Here is an 18,436-nt window from a genome sequence, read left to right on the forward strand (position 1 = left end):
GAAAACATACACAAATATCCGACACATTCTGAGTTTTGGCAAGGATTCTGGGAGTCTAAGGAAAGATGCAGGAACAATGGCAGAGTTTTCTCTCTAGGAAAACCAACTTTTGATTTTGTTACCAACTTTCAGTTTAAGTTGAAACTTAATTTAAGTGAAACTTAATTCACTTAATTTAATTAATTAAACTTTAATTAATTTAATTAAAGTTTAATTAATTAAACTTGATTTAACTGAAACTTAATTCGCTTAATCTGTGAATTACACAGAATCCTATGTAGCCAATGCAACAACAACAAAAAGCTATTTTCTGATAGGTTTCATGATCTTTTAATGAAAAATATGACATGAAATTACTGCTGTGTTATGATTTAGTTACCAAAGAATTTCCACAACCAAAAATACTCTATTCAATAATAGAGAAACTTTAATTTCCTAATGTACGTGAAAATGTTTGGTGAACTATAAAATTCAACACTAATGCTAACCAACATCTCTACAGTATCGACCACGTGCCAATTACTGTGATAAGAGATGGGCTACGAGGTGAAAAGAAGACTCCAGTGACTCTAGTGAAGCCTATAATACAAAATGTGTTTGACAATGCATGAGTCCTGCCCTAACAAAGCCCGTAATCTGGTACCACACAATTAAGGGCTTCATTTTCCAGTAATTGTTCATGTGTAGCTTTGTCTTTCCAAGCTCCGTAAACAGAGAGTTCTTGTAATCTTCTTTAATACCCCACACTGTAAGGCACATAATAGGCCCCCCAAATAGTGGCTGACTGACTGATTTTTAGGGGGAAAATTAACAAATTACTCTGTTAATGGAATGTCCACAAAGCCACTTTTGTGACTTTTAAAATTGCTTGCAACTTAAAAGTGGAGTCAATAAATATTTATTACAATTATGTATGATGATATTACTTTTTAAAAAAAACTTAACTTGTAAATTCTCTTAACATAAAGATAAATGAAATATGCAACTTACCTAAGTGCAGAGAATGTAAATCCTTTCAAACCATCTTTGCACCTAAAACAATAGAAATTTACAATGATAAAATAACTTGTTTTGAGATAATAAAGTAGTAGTATTAAATAGCTATTAAATTTTTTCCTGAAAATGATTTTCTTTTAAAGGTGAAACTCTTCTAGGACAATGATCTGAGCAGTACAAATGGTCAAACAAATAACAAACAATGAACAAGCCATCTTACACAAAATGATTAAAATGATAATGCCTTCCCATGTCGTATTAACATAATTTAAGGCTCAATTCTCAGATTTGCAGGTTGAAGAGAGATTTAAAGTAAATCTTCTAAGGGATCCATGTGGACTTAAAATGAAGGCTGGGAGAGGAGTATTCTTCATTCTAGCCAATCCCTGGGGGAGCAATTTGTTGTGAAGAGAAAGACCACATACACCTGCTGGGTTATTATGTACAGGTCAATTCAAGGTCCTGACTTCTTCTCCCTATTTATTAATTCAGTGAATGCAGAGCAATGTAGAGTTGGCAGGCACAAAAAGACTTCAAGTTTAGTTAACAATTTTAACTTCTGAGTAAGCCCAATCCGAACAGATAATGTAGCAAGAGGAATAGGGGGTGGAGGAGGAGAGCACAGAGAGAAGATTCCAAATATTATTGAGTGCTTACTATTGCTGGGCATTGTTTTGGGCCCTTTATGTGTGTCGTCTCATTCAATTATACCACAACTCTTATGAATAGGTGTTTCTCTACTCCACAGCTGTGCAGAGGCCCCCCAGATGTGGGAACTTCCCCGAGGTCACAAAATAAATAGTAGTCAGAATTCAGGAAAAACAAGAAAAAACGACTTCATCTGACTTAAAAGTTATGGTTTTCTCTTATACCTCCTCCTAAAACAGTGTATTCCTTTTAACTGGGGAAGACTCAAACTACATGGCAACTGGGGTAGGGGGGAGGGGGGATTCTCACATCTGCAAGAAGTATTTAAACAAGATTTTTAAATGGGGGCATTACTATCCTGGCCTTAATGGTCTGCTCTATAGGTATGATCAAGTTACTAGAGAATCTTTGGGTATCTAGTATCAAAATTCCTGGGAGAAACTATAAAGATTGGTGATATAATGATGCTCTAACATATGTTAATATTAGACACTGGATATTCTCGGACAAAAAGAACAGCCTTAAATCTAACTGGACAATTCTTTCTGTATGCCTTTTATATGAAAGGTCACAAAGGAAATGAACAAAAATATAAGAAATCTATCTAAAAATTTTTAAATATACATTTTTATTGGAGGACATATAGAATCTCAGGAAAAAACTTAATCCATGTGCACTGAGATGTTTTAAAGCACTTAAGAATTCAATTAAGCAACATAATCTACTTTGTGGTCATGTTAACAGTGAGAATGTAACCAGAGAATTTAGCTAACATACTATATAATTATCTACTCTGTATAGAATGAGGATAAAGGCAAAATAATTCATATGTTAAGCTTAAAGTGTGCATGGGAAAATTATAGCATTAAAATTCTTAAAGTTATCTGTTTCCATCTGAAGAAAGTGTTTCTCAGTAATTTAAAACCCATAACTGAGTAATTTCTAGATAGGTGGGGTGGTGAGGGGTTAGGCTGGGAGTCTATTGACTAGAAAACAGAAAGCAGATTGATTAAAAGATTATGTACAACTGGGAACAAATTTTGGCTCTGGTATGTTATTGTTAAAAGATAGCCATTTGTCTTTGTGCAATGTTGAATAGATAAAGGATTCTGACAACTTGGTCTGGTCAGGATTGCATATTTGTGACCTTAAACAATAAATCTAACTGCAGACCAAACATCAAAAAGTAGCTTTCAAATATAAAAGGGCATCTACAAATGAATTTGCAATTTCATTATGATGGAAGTTTGGTTCTTTCAGCAGAACCCTGTGGGAAGCACTTCATATTGATAAAGTCTTAGCCTGGATTCAAAAGGGGCTATTCTTCTTTCCATTCATGTGTATAAGGTCTGTTAATGTAATTGAGGGTCAGATGTCTATGTCAAAAGGACAAAAAAGTAATTATTCCCAGAAAAAGAATCTTTAAAATAGTAATACTGCCCTGCATTTTGACACCAAAAGTATTGTCTGAGCCCTAATCTAACTATGAAACACTATTGTAATCTATGTTAAATGTAAAAAGTATGATATAAACATAAAAATTTATACAAAACAGAGCCCATTAAAAGGTGCCTCACTATTTGATGGATTCCGTTATTATAATGTAAATCAAATCACATTCTCCTTTCATGTATTAAGGCTCGCTGGTTTATTCAACAAATATTGACGGAGTGCCTACTATGTGCAAGCACTGGTTTAGGTTCTAAGGATGTAACAGTGGACAATATAGAATCTCTGCTTGCTTACCACTGACATTCTAGAAGGGGGAGAGATAGGATAAAAAAAAAAGTAAGTATGTCATGTGGTGATAACTGCTATGGAAAAAGCAAAGCAGGACACGGGGAGAAACAGTGATCAGGTTGGGCCTTTTGTTTGGTCTTAACATAGTGTAGTCAGGAAGGGCCTCTCTGAGAAGGTGGAATTTGGTAATTTGATCAGAAACCTTACTGAATTGAGGGAAGGGCATTTCAGTCTGAAGGAAGAGCAAGCACAAAGCCCTTGATAAGGAGTCTGCATGGCATGTAAGGAGAACAGCAAGTGCATTACTGCAGCTGGAGGGAAGCAGTGGTAGGAAATGAGGTCGCAGTAACAGCTGTGGAGGGAGTGAGGGGTCTACAATTCCTGTAGGCCCTGTAGGCATGGCAAGGACTTGGGAAGGTTCTCAGCAGAGAAGTGACAAGATCTGTCTTAAATTTTAAGATAATCACTTTGCTGGTTCGAAAATAGACTACAGGAGGGCAAGGTTAGAAGCAAAGAGGCTAATTAGGAGGAGAAATGACTGTGCCTGGACTAGATCACAGTGGCAGAGGTGGAGGGGAGTGGTAAGACTCTGGATGTATTTCAAAAGCAGAATTGGTGGAATTTCTTGATGGTTTGAATGTGGGGTACAAGAGAGAATTTACAAATTATTAATATATTTTTGGTTTGAGCAAATGGAGGGATATAATATCCATTTATTGAAGTGAGAAAGACTACAAAAGAAACAGGTTTGAGGAGAAAAATCAAAGTTTTGTTTTAGATATGTTAAGTTTGAGATGCATGTGAGCTATAAATGGAAATGTTAAGGAAGCAAGCAGCTGGCTGTATAGATGTGGGCTCAAGGGAGAGGTCTGATTCGTTTATAAGTAGTACTTAAATCCATGGGACTAGATACAATCATCTAGGAATTAAGTGTCAATAAAGAAAATATTCAAGGACTGAGTATTTTTTATTTCATCATAACCTGTAATGCAGAAAATCTTTTCTATAAAAGAAAAAAAAATCATTTCTCCTAATAAATCCATTCTCTAATATAAAGTCTCATTTTAATTTTTTGAATGTGCATAAAAATAATGCATTTAACTCATGTATACATAAACTTTCCTATTAAAGTCAGTCTATGCAAATGACATAAATAACTAGTATGACTCAATCCACAGTTACTGAATCTCTACATTTGCAATGTGCTGTGCTATGTACGATACAAAACAAAGCCAGGAGAGACAAAGAGGAAAAAGAATTTGCAGCATTATATCAAACAACTTAGCTGATAAACAACTAATCATAGAGGGTCAGGTTGGAATTACATATTATACACAAGAAAGTATAAAGAAGTTTAACGTTATTATTATTAGAATAATTCTCTTGGTCAATGCCAGTGGGAGAGAACCCACTAAGATAATTTTTTTCAATTAGAAATATAAATGATAGTAAAATGAACAATTTTGCCCCAAAAGATTCTTTATCTCATTCTTAAATTTCCATGAGATACTTCTACCTTTATCACAACATTGTACCAGCAGATGTCACTACTAAGCCATTTTTGGAAAAATTTCTGGCTCTTTGATGTGGTTTCTATATCAAACATTTTGTTGCATATTTTCATTTAAAAACAAATTCACAGGCATTCAAAATATGAATTTTGAATAAATTTTAGTTAAATTGCATTAAATTCCCCCAAGTAAATATCATAAATATGAGACTTTTAACGATAGGTGACATTCCTGTTCCTCTTATTGCATATAGTTATAAAATCTCTAGGAACACCCTACCATTTGGCACCAACATAGAATTTGATGGTGTAAATGTGCTGCTTTATTATATGCTTTCTAGTAACCTGAAAACTCTGAGAACTATTTTGACTCCTAAAATTTTTTTGTCTAGTCGGTTTTCATTTATTTGGTAAATATAATAGATATTAAAAAATGTACTTCTATAAATCTCCTTTTACATATTTCTAAGGCAGTGCATGATGCTATGGAAAGACTCTTGATATGAACAATGAAACAGATACTAGTCATAACTTCCCTATCAACCTAGAGCAAATCACTTAATTTAAGGGCTTAATCTCATTGCCTCCTAAAAAAGAGCCTGGAAGTAAATGACCTCCATAACTGGCTCATTAAATGATTTCTAATTCTGAAATTTCATCACTTACTATAATTTTATTTAGTGACACTATTATTATTTGAAATAATAATGGAAAATAAAAATTATTCTAAATCACTCATAAATAATGATCTTACTGACGTCAAGAATTTTTTAAAAAAACAGTAACATACAAGCAAAACCCTGAATTTGTTTTGAGATTACTGGCTGCTACTAATATTATTTCATTTGCTTATTGCTTTATAAAACTTAGACATGGAACTTATTCCTGGCAAAGGTTCAAAGACAACCTTTTTCTTTTTTTTTGAAATTAAAGCTTTTCCACTTTTATTGGCATTGATAAATAATATCAATCAATTCACTGACAATACGAGTCTTTGAAATACCTTTTTGCTGGGCAGGGGGATAGGACTTATTCATCTAATTAGGCACATATCTCCATTTTAGAAATAAAATATTTTGCATATATTTTTCTTTGTAATTAAATCTAAAAAAACTGTAGAATTGGGGAAAATAGCCTTTATAACCCTTTAGAAAAAAACAACCTTTTCTTTTTTAACTTTAAGATTACAAGACGAACTACTGAGATGATATATACACTACAGAAATGCTGTTAAGTATTGATACAACAAGCAATTCTATAGATATAATCTCAATAATGATAAAAGATTACATTATTGCTATACGAAGCATCAATGCTAAAATATTATTATTAATGATAAAATATAAAATGCTGTTTATTATATACTATAGAAAGTTAGAGAAAGTGGTCAAAAGGATACACCCCAAACAGTTGTTAGCAGGCTACCTATTGAAGTAGGATGGGTTAAAAGACATGAAGGAAGAATAGAACTTTTTACTCTCTATATTCATATATCATTTAAAATTTTTTACAAGTATACATTTAAATATTATTTGTGTAGTTTGTTTAATTAAAAACATCAATATCTGAACATTTAGGAACAGATTAAACAGTGTAAAAGTTATTCATCTCTATTTCACCAATACTATGGCAGAGAACATACGACTCGGTCAACTTTACTAATAATACTACTGTAAAAGTTTTGCTAGAAGGCATAAAGTTACTAACTGAAACAAATGATACAGATAGAATTTTCTGAAACTATGATCCCAATGAACATGGATAACTATGTGACTACAATGACAAAAAAAGAAACACTCATTAAGTATCAATGTCAGAGTTCTTTTGTCCTTTTTTTACTCATTGAATTGGTTAGAAGGAAACTCACATATTGGTTAAATACTACAGCATCTACCTTTATTCACTCTACAATCATTTATCAGGCACCTAACATACAGAAGACACTGTGCTGCAGATCATTTAAGTAATGCAAAGATAAATTATATACATTCTCTGATCATTAAAAAAGATATCTGCATAGTTATGTATATGTTCGTCAAATAAATGAAAATAATCTTGGCTAAAACTTCTGGCACACAATTTCCTGTATCAGTAGTGCTTTCCAAGAGCTTAATTACTTTATTTGTACTTTATGAGTTCAGCTTCAAATTTCTTTAGTCCTGCATTTTACATCATGTATCTCCTTAAAGTATTTGATTTGAGAAAAGTAGTATGGATCTTCTTCCACTTATGATGGAGATTATGTCCCAATAAATCCATTCCCAAGTTGAAAATATCATTAAGTCGAAAATGCAGGGCTTCCCTGGTGGCTCAGTGGTTAAGAATCCGCCTGCCAATGCAGGGGACACGGGTTCGAGCCCTGGTCCGGGAAGATCCCACATGCCCTGAGCAACTAAGCCCGTGCGCCGCAACTAAGCCCATGCGCCACAACTACTGAGCCTGAGCTCTAGAGCCTGCAAGCCACAACGACTAAGCCCACGTGCTGCAGCTACTGAAGCCCGTATGCCTAGAGCCCATGCTCCAAAACAAAGAGAATCCACTGCAGTGAGAAGCCCACACACCACAATGAAGAGTAGCCCCCGCTCACCGCAACTAGAGAAAGCCCACATGCAGCAACGAAGACCCAATGCAGCCATAAATAAATAAATAAATAGATAGATATATAGATGGGTAAATAAATTTTTAAAAAAACAAAATGTATTTAATACACTTAACAAACCAAACATCATAGCTGAGCTTAGCCTAGCCTACCTTAAACGTACTCAGAACACTTATATCAGCCTACAGTTGGGGAAAATCATCTAACACAAAGCCCATTTTATAATAAAGTTTTGAATATCTCACATAATTTATTGAATATCATATGGAAAGTGAAATCCAAATGGTTGTATGGGTACAGAATGGTAGTAAGTATTGGTCATTTACTCTTTTGATTTGTGCGGCTGACTGGGAGCTGCTGCCCAACATCAATAGGGAGGATCATAACGAACACTGCTAGCTTAGGAAAAGATCAAAATTCAAAGTATGGTTTCTACCAAATATGCAATGCTTTGACACCATTGTGAAGTTGAAATATCCTAAGTTGAACCATCGTAGCTCAGTGACCATCTGCATATGCAAAAGCACAACTGAAGATACTAAAAAAAAATTGGCAAAAACAAAGACAAATTGGATTTAAAACAGTCGTGCATACTGATGATTATTAAAATATTCTATTCTATTGATTATATCATAATCACCTAAGTCATTCAGAATCAAAAATAAAAGTTACATTATTATAATATGTGAACAAAATTATTTACAACAGAAAATGCTTAGGGACTTCCTTGGTGGTGCAGTGGTTAAGACTCTGCACTCCCAATGCAGGGGGCCCAGGTTCGCTCCCTGGTCAGGAACTAGATCCCACATGCGTGCTGCAACTAAGAGTTCGCATGTCACAACTAAGGAGGCTGCCTGACGCAAATAAGGAGCCCATGTGCCACAACTAAGGAGCCTGCGAGCCACAACTAAGGAGCCCACATGCTGCAACTAAGACCCAGCACAACGAAATAAATAATTTTTTTTAAAAAAGAAAATGCTTAAACTTCAAGCATATTGGAGGTATGAAAAGAATGACATAAGAACTTAATTATAAATAACAGTTACAGACAATAGCTGGATCTTCAAAATTTTGATTTGTCCAATTATGTAATTATCATTGGTACTAAAAACAAATACATTTGGAGTGCATACAACTGAAGAGTTTAATTTAAAAGTTAAAAAAAAAAGAACGCCTATCTAAATGCCTTGAATTTTTGTTTCACAGTTGTCTTCATTATAAAGAAAATACATACCATTTTATATAGTTTTTTTAAGTTAAATTTTTCTTATTTTGTTTTTAAAATCTTACATGAAAGAATAAACCACTTTTTCTAATCAATTTACCTAACCTGTTTTCAGGTGTAGAAGCTTACCTTAGTACTCAGCTATAATTTAGTAACTGAAACTTGATCAACTATAGATTTTGATTGACACCTGTTTATCATAAGAATATCAGAAAAATTGACGTGGAATTAATTTAAAGATTTTATTTTAGTTTTGTTTTTTAAAAAATCTTCAGTGTCCTAATCACATATGTACACTCCAACAGGTTAAATCAATCATTTCAATTTACTACTCAGAAGCTGTGATGTGCAATTAAAATACACTACATTGCTTACATACACACAACAGGTTTTTCCTCTTAAGTCTACTATTGTTTGAAGAATAAAACAGACTCAGAGAGTTCGGTTTCAACCCACCATACGGCACTTAATATGAGAAAACAAAATAACTAATATTATGTTCCTACCTTAAGAAAGCTCACATACAAATATCTGAAATTGGAACAGCAACAGATGAAGAAATTTGTGGAAGATTATTTTGTCTGCTTCATGAACACATCATATATCTTCCAAATAATTTTCAATTGGATTCCTTTAAATAGTAAATTTTCCCAGTACGTTAAAAATATTATTTTTGATTCTGGTAAATATTTTACAGTACATTTATTTCATACAGAATGGAACACTGGTGCTTAGCTTTGTTCTCAATAACCTAAGGAAAGCTGCTGAAGCAAAGCAGCAGTTATGGGTAATCAAGTGTGATTGTAAGTCCCCAGATGATTATTGTGTACTTTTTTCTAGTGTGTCCTAAATACAAATTGGAAACATTTGGATTCAAACTTACAGTAACAACTCCAATAGAATCAGATTTCTCCTTAAACTTGGAGAGGCTGGAACTGCTTTTGCTTTAAAATCCAAACTAAGGAAGGTCATGCTCCAAGCTGTCTTCAATTGCTAAGAAACCAAGAATCACCTTCAGACTGTTTCTAAAAGAAATGTTAATTAGGATGAATTTCCCTCTCAAAATGAACTGGTAATAGCAATGCTAGTCGAACTTTAAAATACTTGTAAAAAGAGCAGATTTTAGCTCCAATGGACCTAAACTGTTTGCAGTTCCAAAGGCACATGTTTACACTTGACAAATTAACAATAGGCAAAAACCAAATTTAAGATCAAAATGGTGCTTTATATAAATTCAAGAAAAAACTTAGCAAGTTTCTTAAAATCATGGCATTGCTATGGACAAAAATTATTTACATTAAACAAAATTATAACCACAATACTGAACCAATCTATTTTTTAAAGACCTCAAGATTGGCAAGTATTTTCATTTTTTCCCCTCCTATAATGGTTGGGAAAAGGATGAAAACAAATGTTTTCAATTATATAGAATCTTTGAATCAACGTTAATTTATTTTCAAATGTACATTGGTATCTGTCATTAAAATAATATGGCAATTGGTTTTCATATTGAACAAAATGAGCAGCTATTTAGGCTATACTTTTTCATAAAGTTATGCTTATTTAATATCAAAGTTCAAATCTAAAATAAATAAAATATTTTGCTCCATCTCTGGATAATGGAGCAAAAACAGTATTTTGGATGCTTTTGGAAAACTATAATTTTTTCATTAACTGAGGACTATAGAGTATCCTAACTTCAAAATAAAAATTTTCGTTTAGGGGCTTCCTTGGTGGCGCAGTGGTTGAGAATCTGCCTGCTAATGCAGGGGACACGGGTTCGAGCCCTGGTCTGGGAAGATCCCACATGCCGCAGAGCAACTAGGCCCGTGAGCCACAATTACTGAGCCTGCGCGTCTGGAGCCTGTGCTCCGCAACAAGAGAGGCCGCGATAGTGAGAGGCCCGCGCACCGCGATGAAGTGGCCCCCGCTTGCCGCAACTGGAGAAAGCCCTAGCACAGAAACGAAGACCCAACATAGCAATCAATCAGCTAATCAATAAATAAATCTTTAAAAAAAAAAAATTACAAAAAGTCTTGAAAATGTTTATTAAAAAAAAATTTTTTTCATTTAAAAACTACAGTTTACTTCATTCATCTCAAAGATTATGAACTTAATTTGTGTTATGTATGACAGAAATTGGGCAAGTTAACATATTGGAATCTTCCTGGACTATCAATGGTACTAGAAAAATGAAATATTGGAACTAAAGTAACCTGAGAGAATTATATTTTACAGATTAAGAAACCAAGGTCCAGGGAGATTAAGTGATTTGCCCCCAAACAGAGTTTGGTCCAAGACATCCTCACACAACAATAAAATCATTTTACACCCCAATCAACTAACTGTCTGTGCCTGCTGGGGTCTCACTGTGGGGAAGAAATACTACAGGGAAGAAGAGGGGTCTTGGGCTGTAGGAGAGAAATCACAAATCACCTGAATGAAGGGTGTCCTTCCAACTGACATTATGCAAAGACTTTACAAGGGACGGAAGAGCATGGATAGTTTTAAAGGAACCAATTTCCTGTTCCTCTTTTCCACATGTCCTCCCATTGAAACATGTGGCCTGACTTTGGTCAGGACTCCATGCTGGCTTCTCTCATGCACCTCCCTCTTCACAATAGTTATTTTTTTGCATCAGTCTCTCCAAAATTTCCTGGACAATCACAAGGCCGACCCTTGGTATTAATCTGCCACTTTTAGCAATTTAAATTCCAAAAGCACCTCAATCCCAGACATGAGTACAAAAAACAGGACTGAAACGAAGCTTTATTGTGTTTTCTATTATACACTACATAAGAAATTGGACTTCTGAAAGAAATTCATGAGATCACTTCTTCCTTATCTGTCTCTCAGTAGCAAACTGTGTTAGTAGTTACTTTCAGACACATTTCACACTTTCTCACCTCCCTCATTTTGGTCACCCTGGTCCTTCCATATGCAATCCCCTCTTTAACCACCCTCCCTTTTCAAGAGAATTCCTACCAAGTCCATCAGGGATGGCAATTTCTCCCACAATTAGATGGGTCTGTTTCTTTCTCAAACTTCCTTTGCTCTTTGTATATTTTTGGCAGTTTTTTATTTGGCTCTGGCTAATGTGATAGTAATATCCATAGTTATCTAATCCACTCTTCCAAATATAGGGTTTCTTATGGCATTTTGTGTGTCCGTGTCCCAGAAATCAAAGGCAGTTTATAGAGTTTACTTCTTTTAATAATGAGGCTGGGAAATATTCTGCATCTTGTTATCAGAGCATTTACTGTGTAACTAAGGTATCTAGAAATATAAACTAACAGACCGTATTAGTCAGGAAAGGATAGGTCAGTGTTTCTCAAAGTGTGGACCACTTGGAACACCATCAGCATCAGATGATAATAACTTGTTAGAAATAAAAATATTGGTTGCCATCCCAGGTCTACTGAATTCAGAAACTCCAAGAGTGGGGCCCAACCTGTACAATCTGCGTTTTAATAAAATCTCCATGTGATTCCAATAACATTTCAATGGTTTCAACAACAGAAGTTTATTTCTTGCTCATGCTGTCAAACAAGGGTTGGCTATGGCTCAACTACATGTCATCTTTATTTCGGACCTTAGCGTGATGGAGAAGTGTCTATTCAGATCTGCTGATTGTCAAAGCAGAGAAAAAAAGAGAATACAGGACACTGTGTTCTGGCTCCAAAGCTTCTGCTCAAAAGTAAGCATAAGCCATTTCCACTCACATTTCATTAGCCAAAGCAAATCTAAGGCCAGGCATGATGTAGGGCAGGGAGTATAACGCTTCCCCAGGGAGAGGCAGCAAAGGCTTTTGAACAATAACATAGCCTACTATAACACGCCAAGCATATTTTTGTTGAAGATCAATTGTATTCGTTTATAATATTTAAGGAAATTCAAGGCATAATTCCCCTTTTCCTCCCAAATCCTACAATCATTTAGTCTTTTACACAATAACTTCAATATTTGACGTTAAGTATGATAATTCTTAAAATCTGTTACTGATTTCAGAAATAAGCTTGTCTACAAAATATTAATTAGTATTTTATATACATGCATAAACGTGTGTGTGTGTGTGTGTACTCTGAGCTCCATTTTTTTTTCTAATTACTAAAGCATTCAGGAATTTCACATTGTTCAGCTATATATTCCAAGTGCCTATATCAGTGCATAGCATATACGTCACTCAATAAATATATGTTGAAAGAAAGAAATTTTTATCTGCGTAGTAACTGAAAACACTGTATTTTTGAGTAATTATATTTCTAATTGGGTACCATGTTTCTTGGATTCATTTTTTTTAACAGCAAGTCTAATAAGCTTTTTAAAAATATTTAGTTTCTAAAAAATGTGTTTATTTTAAAATCAGCTACCCATTACTTATTAACTCCCAGTGTTCATCCTTAATATAAATTTGTATTAGTTTTTTCACTGATAATTTGGTATGAATTTACACTTAGACATAAATGTGCATAAATAGGAGTCTAAAAAGGAGTCTCTAATCTTTCTGAAGGAGGAGCTATTGTTTAACACCCCAAATGAAATATAACAGTGACTGTAATATAAAACTATCAAGTCCAAAAGGCAGGAATGGGAATGCAGCTATAGGCATGTTTACACTGAACTAGGAGTTGTACCTGAATAAAAGAGGTGAGACCATAAAGTTTGTAGGCTGGGGCATTATTCACATTCATTCACTCATTTACGCAGTTAAATATTTCACAAATACATACTATGAGTCGACTATGTACCAGGCAGTTTGCCAAGGACTGGGGATAGCCAGCGTCCGTGTTCTCCAAGAGTTCACAATCCAGCGGGGTATACATGTAAGTGAAAAGTGCATCTACATTACAGGAAATACCTTAACAAAAAGCACACAGTGCTAAAGGAGCACAAAGGAGAGGTGTCTAACCCTGGCTTGGTCATGGAAGGCTACCCAGGAAAAAAAAGAGATATTTAAGGTGGTACGTAAAGGAAGAAGTGGAGGAAGAACGCAGAGAAGGACAATATATATAAGACTTAAAAAAGAGAGCACATTGGGTATTCTGGGAACTGAAGAGGTTTAATGTGAGTGGCACATGGAAAGGAGGAAGCAGAGTAGAGAAAGACTGGCATAGGCCAAACCATGTCAAAAATGAGTTTGAACTTTAGCTATAAGGCAAAAGGCCCCATGCCCCAGAAGAATGACAGGACCAGATCTGTGTTTAACAAAGATATTCCAAGTGTAGCTTTCAAGACCTAGTACTGAATTCCATCTCATTGTTTATTTTTAAACTATAATCTCACTTAGCAGTATTTGTTTAAACTTTTTAAACATCAACTTACAAACTGAATTCTGTTGAAAGCAACCAATATTAAAGCCATCTAAAAACTTACATTGCTTTTTATTTTGTTTTAATAGATTAAACTATACATCAACTTTAAGACATTTTAATACATTCTGATAGATTAAAAATTTGGTTTAAAAATAATTTTTCAAAACCATGACTAAATGAAGACATAAAGTATTAAACTTTAAGACACTATAAAATTCAGGTAATTAATACTAGCTGTTGTAATAAAAAAAGCCCCCAAAAACCCTCGATTTCTCACTTTGCAATCAGGAATTAATCTAGACTATCTCTGCCACAGAGAATAACCTCATTTTCAGCAACCATAATGTAGTTCTAGATATTGCTCTGTGTGTATACAATTAATAGAGTCACATAATTTATTTACTGTGGGAACAGAGAAGGATGGTAGAAACCAAGACTGCCAATAAGGCACTTTGGATGGAATAGTTATATACCTTTGTGTAATTAACACCATATCCAATTCTCTCCTTATTGTGCTTTCCTTCCCATCCCATTGCTGATGTTGAACCAATGTAAAGCTGCAGACAGTCTGAATTTTTCTGCCATCATCTGTAGTCTCTTCAAACTTCTCTCCCAGGTTCCAGGAAAACTGTGTTGTTTTCAACGTGCTCTCAGTTTTTATGGCGAGGTCCCTTCATAGAGGTCCCTTCTATGAGGATCTCATGGGAAATCTTAAGTTTGATGACCCTTATCAGCCTTGTCACTCCACTTTTGAGGATCTTTTTTTGGAAGAGTTGGGCAGGGGAGGGAAGATTAGGGGGCTGGTTACAGGAATAACCTGATATTTTTTGAGAAACTTTAGAAAGGTATTCCACTTTCCCTCAAGCTTTATTAGAAGTGAAATTCTACCAGGGTAGAAAGTGAGAATAAAAAGGTTTTAATTCATCAAACTATTTGGAAAAATGAAGTCTTCTGAATATACACATATAATGTGACAATGGATTTACATGCAAACAGTCATGCTTATCTTAAAGACAAAAACAAAATCCTATCTGACCAGCCTATATGAGGAACAGGGAGGAATTAAAGGTCATCCAAAACTATAAGGCCCATATTCTTTCAAGGACATCCATTGCAAAACAGAATCAGTAAACAAAAACAAAGCCATCTGGAAGGTATTTCTTAGATATCGATCATGTGGCATTGATATTTCAAAATGCAAGAGAAAGAAAACACAGCTACTCCTACTTGAGCAATGTTTCATTTACTGTATCAGAGCCAACAATGTTAATGACTTAGAACAGTCTTAAGGTCATCATGAATTTCAACAGAGATGATCAATCATCCACAAATAGGTCAGTAGATATATACGGCCTGATATACTGAGAGGTTAATTCTTTTCCTTCTAGTTAGTGTTCTCCCATTTTAGACTCCATAATTGATCATGGTAAGACAGTCTGGGAATCTAATTTTTAATTCTGGCTCTTTCACTAAATAGTTACAAGACCTTAAAAAGAAACTTATGTTTCTGATCCTTAGTTTCTTCAAATATAAAGTGAAAAGATGGAACTGAATGATCCTTAGGATTCCTCACAACTTAAAAATTCTGATACAAAATAATCTATAAATTTTTATGATTTGCTCAAACTTGAGACAGTCACAATCTGCTTCTAGGTGTCAAATCTAAATAAACTGAATCAATACTAAATTTATATGAGATGGATTGAAACTTTGAATTCTAGGGATCACTGAAGATATCGCTTTATACGTTCTGAGTAGGAAAAAATATTATATAATTAACGTTCTACCCAAAGTAAAATAACTTCTAATACAAGTGAACAAACTAAATACTCAAATGTTCAAAATTATATTTTTACCTTCAGGTGGTTTATCTACTTCTAAATTCGCCTGTAACGTCTATATGTGAAAATTATCTGAGTTCTGTTGAATTAAGAATAAAGTATATTGTTTATATACATCTATATTTGTTACAAGCTGACTTTCTGCAACATGCTCTTGCTTTACCAGTTTTGAAAGGTGGAACATACTCGTGTAATACTTCATAGGAAAATATCTTAGAATATTTAATGTATATATGATCTAATATTCAACAAGAAAATATCTTAGAACATTTAATGAGCCTACATTAGAAATGTTTAAAAATATATTAAAGATAGTAGCAAGATCACATACACACCCACATACACACATATTTAGGATTGTATATGTTATTTTTCAAAGATGAGCAAAACTGGTGCGGTCACATCTAAGTAGTTCTAATTACATATCAATTCTCTCCTTAAATACCATCCTAGCTAATGTCCATCTCCTGTAATTTTATATTTTCCTTTGTATATGTAAACTGAAATGCTGCTGAGTCAAAAGCAATAATATTATTTAAAAATGCAGAAAATAATCTTCTTTTCAGTGCTACATAATTAGGGGCCCTGTGGAGACTGGCAGTAGAGAAAAGTGGGAGGAAAACTTTAAAATCCAAACTATCTTGGTTTTTCTCACTGAGACTCTAACTTGATGAAAAATGTATTCTGTCTTCCAACAAGTTTGTACGTGTGGGTTATATTTTAGGTTTTCAGTATCCTGCCAGACAAGCTCTTAATATACAGAGTGATTTTTCTGGCAACAATGTATCAAAACTCAACATTCTTAGAGTTAGTCCAGTGCCCTTTCCTAGAACATATGGTCACCTAACAGCCAAGTGGCTGATAGGCACCACTCACTATAAGCATCAGGTTGATAGCCTGTAACGGTTGCTAGCACTTAAATACAGGAATTTACTTTTGACTTCAAGCCATGCCTTGTTCTGCATCTCATTTTTTCAGAAAAAAGGAAGGGGATTCAAGCTTCAGAGGCAAAATTCCAAAAGGCTAAAGAGGAGGGAGAGTCAAGGGAAAACACAAAAGACAATCAGACAGCAGGACAGAAGAAAATAACAGTCTTGTATTTAGTTTGAAATAAAATTACCCAATGTAATAGTAACACTTCACATACTTTTTTTATAGTAGAAAAATTGTAGGGGCCTGAACATGGAGACAAGGCCTTCTCAAATATCCATTCATTTAAATAAAACAAAAAATGAAGGAGAGGTTAAAGATGATTTGCTCTAGAAATACAACAGATGCTTCTTAGAATTCCTTAAGGGAAAAAAAGATTTCTTTAGAAACCAGTGTACTTACAAATCATATTTTATGGAAGTCTTGTCTAGCCTTCTTTAATATGAGGACATAGAGTTGAAAATACGGTATTTCTTTCTCAAGAGTTCATTCACTCCTGCTACTAATTCTACACTTGAGTCAGTACAGAATATCTGCCACAAGACAAGATACTTGGGCCTTTCTGAAAAAGTAAGTCAGAAAGTCAGAAGGTAGGAATGCACTGGTGGAACCTGAGAAAGACATGCACGGGGTAGGGCATTAGGGAGCTAATAAGCGGAGAACTGTAGACAGGGAGGAAAGCTTTGAGGCAAGTGAGCAGAGATTGTTAAAAGCCACATTTGTGAAGAAATTTCAAATAAGGCTGGATTTAGCCCTGAAGGCTGCAGCATTGACTCACAAATTCGCAATTACCATTTTCGCTTTGCCTACCAGGAAAGGGAGTAGCTGGCAGAATAGTGGGAGTTGAGCCCTGAGGGAATGTGGGAAAGAAACAGACATTGAGAAGGGTTTCATTTTTAGTGTTCAGCAGCTTTCAGACTTGAAAGTTCTGTTGACATTTCTAGCTTGGGAGGGGAAGGCTTCCTGAATTACTGCCACACCCATTCCACCCACTCTAAAGACTGGTCTAGAGACCTATATTCCCCAAAACAGTACAAAACACATTTCATAAATCTCATATCTGGTATCCTTGTTTAAAAATACTCAAGTTTCATTTACTTTGGCTAGTACACTTGAGACCAACTCTATCTACATCATTAGCACAGAACTCGAATGCCCAAAGTAAACAACATTTACCAAACAATGTCTGGGGGGAAAACGCAGATAAATAATAAGGAGGGACCTGAATAAACTAAAAGCAAGTTAGCTAATATGCCTGGTCCTCAGTTTCTTCCTCTGTGAGACAGGGGGGAAAATAATTAAAATGAGGTAACATACAATCATCTATCAAGAGCAATGCCTGGAACAAGACAGGTTATTCAGTACACGCTAAGTTCCTTTCTCCCCTTCCCTTGGGTCTTGTTTTCTACAATTTATGGTTTTCTCCTTCCTCCCCCCTTGGTGTTGGAACTTTTTTCTGAATCTACAATCTCAGCCTTTAAAACTCTATGTGCAGATTCCAAGTAATGGTTTCCATTTTGTGAACAATATCATATATTTGTTCTATTTTTCTTTATAGCCATGGTCCGTTAGAAGGACTGAAGACTGGTAGAACCACAAATATCAATGGACGAGCAAATGAGAAGATCTAAAATG

The 18,436-nt window shown here is 34.6% G+C and overlaps 1 protein-coding gene across 2 annotated transcripts in view; it reads right to left on the minus strand.

The window, feature by feature from the left end:
* TMEM135 (transmembrane protein 135) overlaps positions 1–18,436 on the minus strand; it is a 249,740-nt gene that overhangs the window by 23,936 nt on the left and 207,368 nt on the right. For both annotated transcript variants that reach the window (XM_068555925.1, XM_068555924.1), the window contains one exon: positions 991–1,032. In XM_068555925.1, the coding sequence (XP_068412026.1) occupies positions 991–1,032 (42 nt within the window). The remainder of the gene's footprint in view (positions 1–990; positions 1,033–18,436) is intronic.

This window comes from Eschrichtius robustus, chromosome 11, assembly GCF_028021215.1.
Source record: "Eschrichtius robustus isolate mEscRob2 chromosome 11, mEscRob2.pri, whole genome shotgun sequence".
NCBI lineage: Eukaryota > Metazoa > Chordata > Mammalia > Artiodactyla > Eschrichtiidae > Eschrichtius > Eschrichtius robustus.